This window comes from Ursus americanus, chromosome 16 (assembly GCF_024610735.1).
Source record: "Ursus americanus isolate L20-20 chromosome 16, mUrsAme1.1.p, whole genome shotgun sequence".
Taxonomy (NCBI): domain Eukaryota; kingdom Metazoa; phylum Chordata; class Mammalia; order Carnivora; family Ursidae; genus Ursus; species Ursus americanus.
In genome coordinates this window covers 56,017,820-56,032,832 of record NC_142142.1, presented here as the reverse complement: position 1 = coordinate 56,032,832, position 15,013 = coordinate 56,017,820, and the positions used below count along the sequence as shown (strand labels likewise).

The 15,013-nt window shown below is 40.3% G+C and overlaps 1 protein-coding gene across 1 annotated transcript in view; it reads left to right on the top strand.

The window, feature by feature from the left end:
* The window catches only part of LOC148108818 (uncharacterized), a 37,775-nt gene extending 23,912 nt beyond the window's left edge, over window positions 1–13,863 (top strand). The window contains exons 24-28 of the mRNA XM_087868035.1: window positions 6,897–6,983; window positions 8,573–8,722; window positions 9,150–9,347; window positions 12,116–12,238; window positions 12,908–13,863. Coding sequence (XP_087724161.1) covers window positions 6,897–6,983; window positions 8,573–8,722; window positions 9,150–9,347; window positions 12,116–12,238; window positions 12,908–12,967 — 618 coding nt within the window. The 3' untranslated portion in view covers window positions 12,968–13,863. The remainder of the gene's footprint in view (window positions 1–6,896; window positions 6,984–8,572; window positions 8,723–9,149; window positions 9,348–12,115; window positions 12,239–12,907) is intronic.
* Window positions 13,864–15,013: the final 1,150 nt, after the last annotated feature.

Genomic DNA, 15,013 nt, shown 5'->3' with positions numbered 1-15,013 from the left:
TTTTTCTGCATCTATTGAGATGATCACATGGTTTTTATCCTTTCTCTTGTTAATGTGATGAATCATGTTGATTGATTTGTGAATATTGAACCACACTTACACCCCTGGAATAAATCCCACTTGATCATGGTGAGTGATTTCTTTAATGTATTGTTGGATTCAGTTTGCTAATATTTTCTTGAGGATTTTTGCATCTGTGTTCATCAGAGATATTGGCGTATAGTCTGGGTGGGGGGATTTGTAGTGTCCTTGTCTGGTATAGGTATCAGGATAATGCTGGCCTCACAGAATGAATTTGGAAGCTTTCCTTCCTCTTCTATCTTTTGTAATGGATTGAGAATAGGTATTAACTCTTCTTTAAAAGTTCAGTAGAATTGACCTGGGAAGCCACTGTTCCTGGACTTTTGTTTGTTGGGAGGTGTTTTTATTTGAATTACTGATTCAGTTTTATTGTTAGTAATCAGTCTGTCAAAATTTTCTATTTCTTCCTGATGCAGTTTTGGAAGGTTATATGTTTCTAGAAATTTATCCATTTCTTCTAGGTTGTCCAGTTTGTGGGTATATAATTTTTCATAGTATTTTCTTATAATCCTTTGTATTTCTGTGGTGTTGGTTGTTATTTCTCCTTATTCATTTCCAATTTTATTTTTTTTTTGAGTCCTCTCCCTCTCTGTCTTTATGAGTCTGGCTAAAGGTTTATCAATTTTGAATTTTGTTGATCTTTTCAAAGAACCAGCTCCCAGTTTCATTGATCTGTTCTAATTGTTTTTTTAGTCCCTGTTTTATTTACTTCTATTCTAATATTTATTATTTCCTTACTTCTACTGGCTTTGAGCTTTGTTTGTTCTTCTTTTTCAAGCTCCTTTTTGTTGTAAGGTTAAGTTGTTTATTTGAGATTCTTCTTGCTTCTTGAGTTAGGCCTGTATTGCTATAATCCTCCATCTTACAACAGCTATTTGCCAGATCCCAAAGATTTGGGACCATTGTGTTTTCATTTTCATTTGTCTCCGTATATTTTTTTATTTCTTCTTTGATGTGTTGGTTGACCCATTTATTGTTTAGCAGCATGTTACTTAACCTCCATGTATTTGTGTTCTTTCTGGATTTTTTTCTTGTGATTGATTTCCAATTTCATACCATTGTGGTTAGAAAATATTCATGATATGATTTCGGTCTTTTTTAATTTGTTGAGACTTGTTTTGTGTCCTAATATGTAATTTATTCTGGAAAATGTTCCATTTGCACTTGAAAAGAATGTGTATTCTGTTTTTGGATGAAATGTTCTGAATGTAACTCTTCGATCTATCTGGTCCAATGTATCATTCAAAGCCACTATTGCCTTGTTCATTTTCTTTCTCGATGATCTACCCATTGATATAAGTGGGGTGGTAAAGTCCCTACTGTTATTGTATTACTATTGATTTCTTCCTTTACGTCTCTTAATAGTTGCTTTATATATTAGGGTGCTCCCATGTTGGGTGCATAAATATTTACAGTTGTTGTATCTCCTTGTTGAATTGTTGTTCCTTTTATCATTAGGTTGTACTTTTCTTTGTCTCTTGTTACAGTTTTTGTTTTAAAGTCTATTTTGTCCATAATTGATACTTCAGCTTTCTTTTCACTTCCATTTGCATAATAAATGTTTTTCCATACCTTCACTTTCAATCTGTGTCTTTAAGTCAAAGTGAGTCTCTTGTAGGCAGCGTATAAATGGGTCTTGCTTTTTTATCCATTCAGTCACCCCATGTCTTGATTGGGGCGGTTAGTCCATTTACATTCAAAGTAATTATTGAGGAGATATGAGTACTGCATTCCCCTGCTAGAAACTCCAAACAAAGTAATTATTGATAAGTGTGTACTTTTGCCATTTTGTTACGTATTTTTATGATTGTTTTGTAGTTTTTCATTCCTTTCTTCTCTTACTCTCTTCCCTTTGGTTTGATGGCTTTCCTTAGTGATATGCTTGGATTCCTTTCTCTTCATTTTTTGACTATTAAAGGTTTCTGACTTGTGGTTACCATTAGGTTGATACGTAACATCCTATGTATATAACAGTCTATATTAAGCTGATGGTCACTTAAATTTGAACACATTCTAAAAGCACTAAAATTGGGGCATCTGGGTGGCTCAGTCAGTTAAGCATCTACCTTCGGCTCAGGTCATGATCCCAGGGTCCTGAGATCTATCTGCCTCAGACTCCCTGCTCAATGAGGAGCCTGCTTCTCCCTCTCCCTGCTGCTCTGCCTACTTGTGCTCTCTCTCTCTCTGTCAAATAAATAAATAAAATCTTTTAAAAAAAAAAAAAAGCACTAAAATTTTAATCCCCTCCCCATCATTTTATTTATATAATGCCATACTTTACATCCTTTTATTTTGTGAATTCCTTGGCTGGTTTTTATAGATATAATTTATTTTACTGCTTTTATAATTTAACTTCTATACCTGTTTTATAAGTGATTAATCTACTTTTATTATGTTTCTATTTACCTATGAAATTTTTTCCTTTCCTAATTTTATTACACCTGATTACAGCCTTTTCTTTCCACTTAAAAAATTACCTTTAATGTTTCTCATAAGGCTGGTTTAGTGGTGATGAACTCCTTTTACTTTTGTTTTTCTGGGAAACTCTTTATCTCTCCTTCTATTCTGAATTATAGCCTTGCTGGATAGAGTATTCTTGGTTGCAGGGTTTTGTTTTGTTTTTTTCCCTTTCAGCACTTTGAATATATCATGCCACTGTCTTCTGGCCTACAAAGTTCTGCTGAAAAATCAGCTGATAGCCTTATGAGGTTTCCCTTGTGTGTAACTATTTTCTTTTCTCTGGCAGCTTTTAAAATTCTCTTTATCACTACTTCCTACCACTTTAATTATTATATGGCTTGGTGTGGACCTCCTTGGATTGATTTTGTTGGGGGCTTTCTGTGCCTCCTGGATCTGGATGTCTGTTTCCTTCCCCAGATTAAGGAAGTTTTCATCTTATTTCTTCTAATAAGTTTTCTTCTCCCTGCTCTCTCTTTTCCTTCTGGGATCCATGTAATGGGAATGTTATTACACTTAACAGTGTTGCTGAGTTCCTTTAACCTACTTTTATTTATTATTATTCTCTTTTGTCCTGTTCAGCTTGGTTGCTTTCCATTACTCTTCCGGCTCACTGATCTGTTCTTCTGTATCCTCTAATCTGCTGTTAATCCCCTCCAGTGTATTTTTAATTTCAGCTACTGAACTCTTCATCTCTGATTAGTTATTTTTTATATTTCCTATCTCTTTGTTGAAGATTTTGCTGAGATCCTCCCCACCTTTCTCAAGACCAATAAGTATCTTTATGAACGTTACTTTGAATTATCTATCAGGCATATTGCTTATCTTGATTTCATTGAGCTCTTTGCTGTGATTTTTTTTTATGTTTTTTTTATTATGTTAGTCACCATACAGTACATCCCTGTATTTGCTGTGATTTTGTCCTGTTCTTTTATTTGGGACATATTCCTCTGTCTCCTCATTTTGTCTAATTCTGTGTTTGTGTCTACATATTAGGAAAGTCAGCTAAGTCTCCTGCTTTTGAAAGTGGTGGCCATCAATTAATAAAATCCCTATCAAAATACTACTAGCATTTTTCACAGAGCTAGAACAAGCAATCCTAAAATTTGTATGGAATCACAAAAGACCCCAAATAGCCAAAGCAATCATGAAAAAGAAAAGCAAAGCTGGAGACATCACAATTCTGTACTTCTATATTACAAAGCTGTAGTGATCAAGACAGGATGGTACTGGCACAAAAACAGATGCATAGATCAATGGAACAGAAAAGAAAACCAAGAAATTAACCCATAACTATATGGCCAATTACTCTTTGACAAAGCAGGAAAGAATATCCAGTGGAAAAAGGACAGTCTCTTCAACAAATGGTGTTGGGAAAACTGGACAGCAACATGCAAAAGAATGATTTGGACCACTTTCTTATACCATTCACAAATATAAATTCAAAATGGATGACAGACCTAAATGTGAGACAGGAAACCATCAAATCTTAGAGGAGAACACAGGCAGTAACCTCTCTGACATCAGCCATAGCAACTTCTTACTAGATATGTCTCCTGAGGCAAGGGAAACAAGAGCAAAAATAAACTACTGGGACTTCATCAAAATAAAAAGCTTCTGCACAGTGAAGGAAACAATCAACAAAACTAAAATGCAGCCTATGGAATGGGAGAAGATATTTGCGAATGACATATCTGATAAAGGGTTAGTATCTATAAAATATATAAAGAACTTATAAAACTCAACCCCCCAAAACAAATAATCCAATTAAAAGTGAGCAGAAGATATGAATAGTCATTTCTGCAAAGATGACATCCAGATGGCCAACAGACATGGGAAGATGCTCAACATCACTCATCATCAGGGAAATGCAAATCGAAACCACAATGAGATATCATCTCACACCTGACAGAATGGCTAAAATTAACACAGGAAACAACAGGTGTTGGTGAGGATGTGGAGAAAGGGGAAACCTGGTGCAGTGTTGGTGGGAATGCAAACTGGTGCAGCCACTCCAGAAAACAGTATGGAGGTTCCTCAAGAAGTTAAAAATAGAGCTACCCTAGGATTCAGCAATTGCATTACTAGGTATTTACCCAAAGGATACAAAAATACTAGTTTGAAGAGATACATGTGCACCAATGTTTATAGCAGCGCTATCAACAATAGCCAAATTACATAAAGAGCCCAAATGTCCATCCATCAACTGATGAATCAATAAAGAAGACATGATAGCTATAGATATACACCCACCATACACACACACACGTGCGCACGCGCATATAATGGAATATTACTCAGCCACAAAAAAGGATGAAATCTTGCCATTTGCAAGGACATGAATGGAGCTAGAGGCTATTGTGCTAAGCAAAATAAGTCAGAGAAAGATAAATGTCATATGATTTCACTCACATGTGGAATTTAAGAAACAAAACAAATGAACATGGGCAGGGGGAAGAGAAGCAAACCAAGAAACAGAGTCTTACCTATGGAGAACAAACTGATGGTTACTGGAGGGGAGGTGGGGGGGATGGGTGAAATAGGTCATGGGCATTAAGGAGGGCTCTTGTGATGGGCAGCAGGTATTGTATGTAAATGATGAATCACTAAATTCTTTTTTTTTTTTAATTTTTTTTTAAGATTTTATTTATTCGACAGAGATAGAGACAGCCAGCGAGAGAGGGAACACAAGCAGGGGGAGTGGGAGAGGAAGAAGCAGGCTCCTAGTGGAAGAGCCTGATGTGGGGCTCGATCCCAGAATGCTGGGATCACGCCCTGAGCCGAAGGCAGACGCTTAACCGCTGTGCCACCCAGGCGCCCCTGAATCACTAAATTCTACACCTGAAACTAATATTACACTGTACATTAACTGGAATTTAAATGAATACTTGCAAAAAAAAAGAAAAAAAATTGTATCTTAAGAAGATATTACTGAGAGGGGCGCCTGGGTGGCTCAGTCGTTAAGCATCTGCCTTCAGCTCAGGTCACGATCCCAGAGTTCTGGGATCAAGCCCCGTGTCGGGCTCCCTGCTCGGCGGGAAGCCTGCTTCTCCCTCTCCCACTCTCCCTGCTTGTGTTCCCTCTCTCGCTGCCTCTCTCTGTGTCAAATAAATAAATAAAATCTTTAAAAGAAGAGGAAGAGGAAGAAGAAGAAGTAATAGTAGAAGAAAAAGAAGAAGAAAAAGAAGAGGAAGAAGAAGAAGATATTATTACTGGGAAAAAAAGAAAAAGAAAGTAGCAGCCATATGAAGAAGAGGCCCAGTAGTGCCCTACAGTACAATGTCCTCTGTTCACCAGACCAGTGCGCCAGGGGGTCTCCTATGTGTGTTGTGTTTACGCTACTGTTGCGCTGAGACATATTGCCTTCAGTCCAGTCAGCTGTAATGGTCCACATTGCCTGTTGTGGGGAGGGTTTGGTCCCTACGCTGTTAAGGGGCCAGTCTGGGGCCGCCTTAGGCTTGTAGTTGTGTCAGACCAGATGCCTGCTCTCGGCTCATTTGCCAGGGGTGCAGTCGCATTGAACTACCAGGTGCTTTCCCCGTGTTGTCCCCTGAGAGGCTTTTGCTTGTTGGTGAGGCCTATAGTCAGACCAGATGTCAACCCCTTGGGATTGCACTGACCCTGAACTATAGGGCTCTCTCCTCATACTGCCCCTTGTGAGGTTTTTGTTGGTAGGCGGGATCAGCAGTCGGATCAGATGTCAGCTCCCCGCCCATTGCTGGGGCTGCAGTCAAACTGGTATGTGTGGTTATCTCCCCCTCTTGCTGGGGGTTTCGTTCCCAACCACGTCTCCAGCCCTCCTACCCTTTTCAGTGTGGCCCCCTCTCTGTGATTAACTGTGAAGAGTCTGTCCTACGAGTCTTAGGGTCATTGTCTGGGTTAGTTACACCCATGCGGCTGTTATCTGAGCGTATCAGTGGGACGAGATGAGCTTAGGGTCCTCCTCCTCTGCCATATTCCCAGGGTCCTATGTCTATTTTTTCTTCTCATTTTAAAAGTGAGGTGGGAAAATACAAAGTGATTGAGTTAACTTACCCAAGATTCTACAATGGAGAGAGCAGAGCGGGGTGAGGGCCCAGGCATCATGCTCGAGAGCCCCCATGCCTGACTGCCACACTCTATTTAGAAAAGCAATAAATTAATTCTTGTAATTAGCATAAATATTGAACACCTAAATACTCTTTGCACTTTCCTGTAGTGTATGCTGAATCTTCTTATCCTGTTAAAATTTAAATTGATCTTCCAATGCATTTACTTCCCATTAATTTGTTTGGTGTTGTGTAGCTGAGCCACATGAGAATTGTTTAGCAAGAGGATGGGTTTTGCTTTGGGTTTTATTTGTTTCTTATTCTTTCCAGGCTCCTGAAATCACCCTGCAGATTGCTTCTCGTCTTCCTGCGATGGACGCTGCAGACAACGCCTTCCAAGGCTCCTTCTTCTATCAGGTGCTGCAAATGCAGCCCCAGATGAGGGCTTGTAAAATTTTAGGGTCTAAAAAGAAGCAAAAAGACCAAATGTTATAAAACATTTTTCTCGCTCAAGTCCTGACATTCTTTATCCCCCTTGGTAATAAGTCACTTAGTAAGGCATCATAAATGTCACCATGTAAAAGCTTTCTCCAATTAGTGAAATGAATATGTCCCGGCCCAGAGAATCATAATGGCTTTGTGCCCATTAATGAATCTCCATCATCAAAGTCGATGGTTCCAGACTGGTGTTTCCACCATGAGTCATGGTTCCAGCTTCAGCTAATCCTGCACAATCAGCATCTTTCTGCAGAAAGGGATTGAAATTGTTCCTGTCCTTGCAGTTCCTCAAATATGTAGGCATGGCAGTGCCTTGGTGGCAGCCCGAAGCTGATGTACACAGACCTTAAACACTGTGAACAGTTCACTGGTAAACAGTGATCGGAGAGGGGCACTGTTAACCAATGCTAGAGGACTAGGAAATGGTTCACACTCAACTAGTTGGTTGTTAGGGGATTTAATAAGATCAAAAATTACTCTTTCATTGTACCCTCCAGGCATCCTTTCACTTGATCCTCAAAGCAATCTATGAAGTAGACAAGAATTTAATCCCATTTTACTGACGGGGAAGCCAACTCAGTCTTCATTGAGTACTGTGTGTCAGGCACTTGGCCGTACGCCTTACACGTGTTACGTCATTCACAGCTTACAACAACCCAACCCTAGGGGGTGGGTGCTCTTGCTATCTCCATTTTATGAATTAGGAGACTGAGGCCCATTGAGACACCAAGTGACTTTCCCAAGATCACAGTGTTACCAAGAGTTTAAACTCAAGTTCTAAACTCAAACTCATTTTTTAACCACTGTTCTGTGCCACCACCCGGAGCTCAGGGACAGATCTCAGACTGTCTGACTCCAAATTACTAACGTTTTTCCATGCCAACCTATTGCCTGAACAAGGGAGTTATTTCAAATCAATTAGACAAGACAGAATATTTGAGAACCAGATTACAATAAAGGCATGAAAGACAAAGTCAGAGAGGCCTATAAGTCACCGATTCTCAAACTGTGGTCCTTGCACCTCGTGGGTCAACCACCTGGGGAGCTTGGTAATAATGGAAATGCCAAGGACTCCCTTAAACCGGCCCACGGAACCAGACATTCTGGGATGGGCCCCAAGAATAGAACACTCCCTTGTGATCTTATCCACACATACAGTTTGAGAACTACTGCTTAAGGAAGCAGTGATTGGAGGACATTGATTTAAAAAACAGAGATGCATGAGTAACTTCACTCTGAATTTCTAGTAGTTTATTTTCTGTACCATGGGGGTAGCAAAAACTGGAGAGACAGTGGGGAACATGATTTATTCAGGGAGTTGAACTAAAGCAATAATTTTTCCCCTCTACATATGAATTTTTCCTTCAGTAAATTTCCATTAACCCTAGTGAGTCTCTGACTTTTTGATCCCAAAAGTTATATTAGACCACATAAAACTAGGAAAAGGAAGAGGTAGTGGAAACATTCCCTGAGGCTGACATCTCTGTGTGGGTATCTCCTCTACTCAGAGCGCTGAAAACACGCTGTCCGTTGGGAGAGAGTCCTTGGCGTCCGTGGGAAGTTTCATTCTGCTGCTGATCCGCTGCCTGGCCCACATCGCCACCGCCGAGGACTTCCGCCAGGACTCAAACCCTGCCTTTCTGAGGTCATTTTACAAGGTATTTATAAATGCACCGGGCTCTTAGCTTCTCTCCCAGAATAACAAATTCTTGAAGCTGTGCAACATTTCAAAGCTACTTCAAAAATTATCCCATTGTTGGCCTCTGGTTCCTACTGCCTGGCCAGGAAGAAGGTTTTCCTGATCAAATTTCCTGTGACAGCATGTAACAAAATGCATGCACCACTCCATAGGAATTCAGACAGAAGTGGTCTTCCTATGAGAATGGCATCACAGCTTTCTGGGGTTACTTCCTCGTCCATACATAAGCCTCACCAGAATTGGGAATGACAGTCATAACCCGTGGTAAGGGCAAGGAAAGATGATCCTTACCAAGCCCCATTTTTCTTTCAACTAAAATTTTGAAGCTTTAATAGCAGTTACCTAGAGTGGAACTGATCTGGTCCCCTCGCTGTTTCCTCAACCAGGGCCTGCAGGCTTATTTCGGGGAAGCCTTCTCTACCACACTGCGGATGTCCGCGGTCTCCTGGGACAGTAAGCTTGACCAAAGCATAAGCGCTGCTCTGCTGGACGAGCAGCCCATCTCTGAAAGAGGAAGAGATCTTCTCTCTACACTCCTTGAAAGGAAGTGTGAGTCTCGCTTGGAGCCAGAGTCATCAGAAGAGGTAACGAATTTTAACTGGTGTAGTATATGTCACTTAAAAATTGACTTCTTCACCGAGTAAATGCCTCAGTGTCTGATCTGTTCAGATATTTCTGGCTTCCCCACGTGGCACACTGCCTTGACATTCAGCCTGCTTCTCAAACCACATACGACAATGTATTTTTTAATCCTGTGTTCTACAAGGCAGAGGGTGGGTACCAGGCTCTGAGTTATCGGGATTGCAAAGGGGGCTCCATAGTTACTTAACTCAAGTCCCACGTTAACATATTATCAATTTGCAGAATTCCATCTAGAAAACTCACTGTGACTCAGTAATTAAATTTAGATTCCCCGGTGGTAGCCTATTTACCGAAATGCAGTGTGTTGTTTTCTGTGCAAGCCTGACAAGGATATTCTTAATACTGTGTTATTTAAAGCGCCTTTCTGAGAGTACTATCATCCAGCTTTTTAACTATTAAAAATATCCATGGTCTTCAAACTGTCATCCTCCATTAAAGATCAATTCATTCTTGAGTTATAAACACGAGTACCTTCTCTCTCATTAGTTATATAAAACTTTATACATTTCAAAGCACTTTTATGTGTATATTCTCTCATTTGATCCAGCCAGCAATCCTGCAGAATGGGTAGCACGCATATTTTTTTGGTAGCATACATATTTTTAGTCATATTTTGTATTTAAGGAGAGAATAAGCTATTTGCCCAAAATCATGAAGCTATTTGTAGTGGTAGATCTGAGATCAGATTCTAGATCTCCTAAGTACATTTCTGTAAACACCTGTCTATGATCAGATCCCCATCAGTTACCGAGTCAGAGATTTATTTTGTGGTTGTTGACGGTGATGGTGACGACCCCAGAATCAGTCACACCCCAGCTGCCACAGACCCCAGAGAATGCTCAGTTCTCTCTCCTCCTTTGACAGCAGCATCAGACACATCCACTCACTTTCTTCTCCTCAGTATAGTCTTTACTTGGCCCCCAGGATACCAGTGTCCCCTGGTTTTCTCCTACCTATCTGGCTGTTCCTTCTCAGTCTCCTTTGCTGATCCCGCCTCTTCTCCCTGGCCTCTTTGTGTGGGAGGGCTAGGGTTCAGTCTTGTCCTCTTCTCTTCTCTGTCTATATTTGCTCCCCTTGGGGATCTCATCCCATCTTCTAGCTTAAACCCTATCTGCATGTCAAGGACCCTCAAATTTTTATCTCCAGCTCCACCCAACTCTCTACCTGAACCCATGTCCTCGACTGCTTACCAGCCACTTCCACTTGCAGGTCTAAGAAGCATCTCAAGTTCAACATGCCCCAAACCCATCTTCTGTCCAAACCTCCTCTATTCAAAACCCTCCCCATCTCAGTTGATGGCAACTGTATTCTTTTGGTTTTTCAAGCCAAAGTCTTCCTTGAAACCTCTCTGTAACAAACACCCCATAACCAATCCAGGAAACCCTGTTGCTCTACTTTCAGAGTAGATCCATAATATGACCACGTCTCATTGCCTGCAGTGCTAGCAGCCTGGTGTGAGCGTGCATCATCTCACCTGGATTATTGTAATACTTACTAACTGGTCCCCGATCCCAACCTTGCCTCCCCTCAGTCTGTTCTCAGCACACTGGTCACAGTGATCCTTTTCAAATGAAAATGGATTTGTTCAAAATCGTGCTGTGCTTCCTCATCTCACTTAGAGTCAAAGCCAAGGAAGCCAAGTCCCCTTGTCTCCCACCCCCTCACCTGCCACTCTTGCCCTCTGTCACTCACCTCCAACCATGCTTTCCCCCCTGCTAGTCTTCAGACACACCGGGTGCACTCCCCTCTGCCTGCAACAGCAATGGTTCTCAACCAGGAGCAATTTTATCTCGCACAGGACATGTGGCAATGTCTGCAAACATTTTTGATTGTCCTTCTCCATGGAGAGGACTGCTGTTGGTAACTAGTGGTTAGAAGGCACGGATGCCACTAACCAGCACAGGACAGCCCCCACAACAAAATACTCTCCACCCCAGAATGCCCGTGGCACTGAGGTTGAGGCTTTAGAGCATGCACAACTCCCTTACCTCCTGCAGGTCTTTGTTCAAGTGTCACCTCCCTGAGGCCTGCTCTGACTAGCGCATCTCATTCACAACCCTCTTTCTCCTGTTCGTCAGCTTTTTCTTACTCTACTCTGCTTTTCTTTCTCCTGTATGACTTCCTAACGGACTACATAACTTACTCACATAGGCTTGTTTATTGCTTTTCTTCCCCTAATAGAACATCAGCTCCGTGAGGTGAGAGACGTCTGGTTTGTTTCCTAAGGTAGCCCCCACGCCAGACTCATAAGGAGGCTCTCAGTATATTTACCGTATTAATGAACAGGTTTGCATGGACCCTGACGCTATTATATACTGAAATATTCTGATCTACCAGAGGTAACTATGAGGCAGGTCATAGCAGACATGATTTATATACTTGCCATGTGCCGGCTGTTCAGCCGAGAGTTTTACATGCATCATCTCATTTAATCTTCCCTATGCCCTTATAAGCTATATGCTACTTTTATTCCTAGCTTACAGATGAAAAAACTGACACTTAGAAGTGTTAAAAACTTGCCCGAGACAGAGGTAGTTGTGGATCTGGACGGCCAGTCCTCTGTCAACCACCGTCTATGGAGAGGTCTTGCTTTATCTTAAAGGCAGAATTGTATGTACTATGCTCAGGTCCAGTCTGGCTAAGAAGATCCAGGAATACTTAAAAGAAATGGGAACAAAGGTATTAACTCTGTCCTCCACGTTCTCCACAGTATATTAAGAGAAACACAGATCTTCTCCTCTTTACCAACATGGAACATTTTCTAAAAACCCTCCTCACTGCAGAACAACAGATCCCAAGAAAACCAAGAGATCAGCATGGGGATGAAGAGAAGGTGAGATGTCCTTATGATCTACTGCATTAAGACTGTACTTTGCTATACACCTCGAAACATTTCATGTGTTTGGAGCCACCTTTGTAATTGAACATGTCAGCAGAACAAAGCATTGGAAATTAACGGTGGTATGAAAAGCTACATCATCAGTCACTTTATTTAAGAGTTTTCCCAGTACAGGAGATGGTAGATTTAGATCTCAGAGTTCGAAAGGAAGAGATCACAGAGTTTATCTGCCTTCACGCAGGTAAAGCATTAATCCCAGAGAGTGGGAACTGAGACTCAGACTTGCCCCTGTTCACCCAACTGGAAGAGGGCAAGAAGTAACTAGAACTGGGTCCCTTGCCTTCCCATTCAGGGTTTCTTTCGTTATGATCCCTGCTGCTGTTATATAAAAGGTTGTTTGTCTTTTTATCGTAAGCATGTAAAATGCTATATCTTTAGGGGCCCCTGGCTGGCTCAGTCGGTAGAGCATGTGACCCCTGATCTCAGAGTTAGGAGTTCAAGCTCCATGTTGGGCATGCAGCCCACTTAAAAAAAAAAAAAAAAGTTGTATCTTTAAAAACCAACAAATATTTGGATTCCAAATGACCAACACTAATATTTTGTAAGGTATATGGATAATCAGCAAAGAGAAAAACCCCAAATACCTTCATTTTTCTCATGCAGAGTGGTGACCTTACATGTCAAGATCCAGATCAGCAGCTAGCACCCCGGAGAAATAACTGAACACTGGCTTCAGCCCTGGGCCCCCGTCTACTTTGTGAATAGTTATCACCCATGTCTGGGGTGAAAACTACCGTTAAAACTTTATTAAAATATAACACAGCTTTTAAAAGTGCACATGTCATAAATGCACTCCTCATGAATTGTCCAAAGTGAACATTTCCGTGTTACAAACATCAAGAAAGACAACATCACCAGCCTCCCATGTCCCCTCCATCCGGTCGTCGGCCCCCCGAGAATAACCTCTATCCTGACTTCAGACTTCATTAACTGTTTTTGTTTATTCATGAACTTCACATAAATAGAATCGTAAATTATGAGTTACTTTATCTTTTGCTCAGCATCGCGTTTGTGAAGTGTATTTATATTGTTGCATGTGGTTTGTTGATTCTCTTTGCTATAAAACACTCCATTGTGTGGCTATATCAACATGTATTCTTTCCACTACTAATGTTCCTTTGGGTATTTTCCAGTTTGAGGTTATTACAAATAGTCTTGTGCGTATTTTGGTGACTATATGTGACTATACCAAGTCAGGTATTACTTAGAACTGGGAATTCTGGGTCTTAAGGGGTGGATATTTCCCTCCTTAGTAGATACTACCAACGGGATCCAAAGTGATTGTATGAATATAGATGCCCACCAGAAGTGGGTAAGAGTTCTGGTCACTCTCCATTTTTTTCAGCATTTAGTATGTTCCATCGTTTTTATTTTATGCATTCTTCTGAGTATGTGGTTTTAACTTGCACTTTCCTGATGGCCTCTGAAACTGGGCACCATCCAAATGTTTATACACCGTTTGAATGTCTTCTCTTGAGAAGTGCCAGTCAAGTATTTTGCCCATTTTTCATTGGATTCCCTGTTTAATTGATTTGTAGGAATTCTTTATTCTGCAACTATTTTTCCTCATTCTGTGGATTGTCTTTTTATAAAAATAACTACATATAATGTTTCTTTTTCTGCTTTATTTTTAGATCTAGAAAGAAAATGGTGATCTCATTTCAGTCTGCATGTTTAAAAGGTGTTAAATGTGGAAATATATCTAATAAGGTTGATAGAATTTTTTAATACCTGTAACATTGAGGTATCAATCACATAAATGTATACTATAATCTTGGGTGGATATATAACATAACAGAGGTTAATATTTGGCACAGAGGATAACATGCTTTCAATCACATATTTTATTAAAATATTCATTATTTAGAGATACTGACTGAACCTCTTTCTAGAAATGTAAATTTGTATACCTTGTCCTTTATCAGGCTAGTTAACTTATCTGAAATTATCTATTATTGAGTCACACAAAGTAGTTAGATATACTTGCACAATATTTGGTGATCTGGAATGAGAATTTAGAGATCTGGTAATAAGATATAGGCCATGTGGCCTACACAGAATTCACTGCAGGAGCTCTGGTTGGAACACCTCAGAGAGATAAACAGTCATCTGAAACAAGTTTGAGTGGTGATCAGGAGAGACGCAACTGTCCCATGAATTCAATGGAAGCCAAAACATTTTCTTCAAATACAAACTTCAAATCAAAAGCCAGCTCGAATGACAAATCCAATGCCAGCAATTCAAGCTGCTACTCACATGGCTAATTCTCCGTATTATACTCCAAGAGGAGTAGCAGAAGGGATTTTTTTTTTTTTACATAACAATTGTTGAATCTTTCAAGCAAAGAAATGAAGAGAGGCTAGTCAAGAAAATTTGACAAATATGTGTGTGGACGATGAATGATAACTAATTAACGAATTCAGTATCCACCTCACATTCGAAAGTTTTAGCACTACGCATCTTTCGTCATAAAGATGAGATGTCCATATGCAACTGAGGATTTCACTCTAAATCTAACCAAAATACTAGTGCTCAAGTACTTTAAGGAAAATAAATTACAACTAAAAACACTGGACAACTATGAAGACAAAAAGATTTACAATTCAAGTTTAACAAAGAGTTTTAAATCCAGCCATGAGGAGATCTCATTCAATTCACTACACCCACCATCTTACGTGGATGCTGAGCCCTCATTTCTTTGCTGCTAGA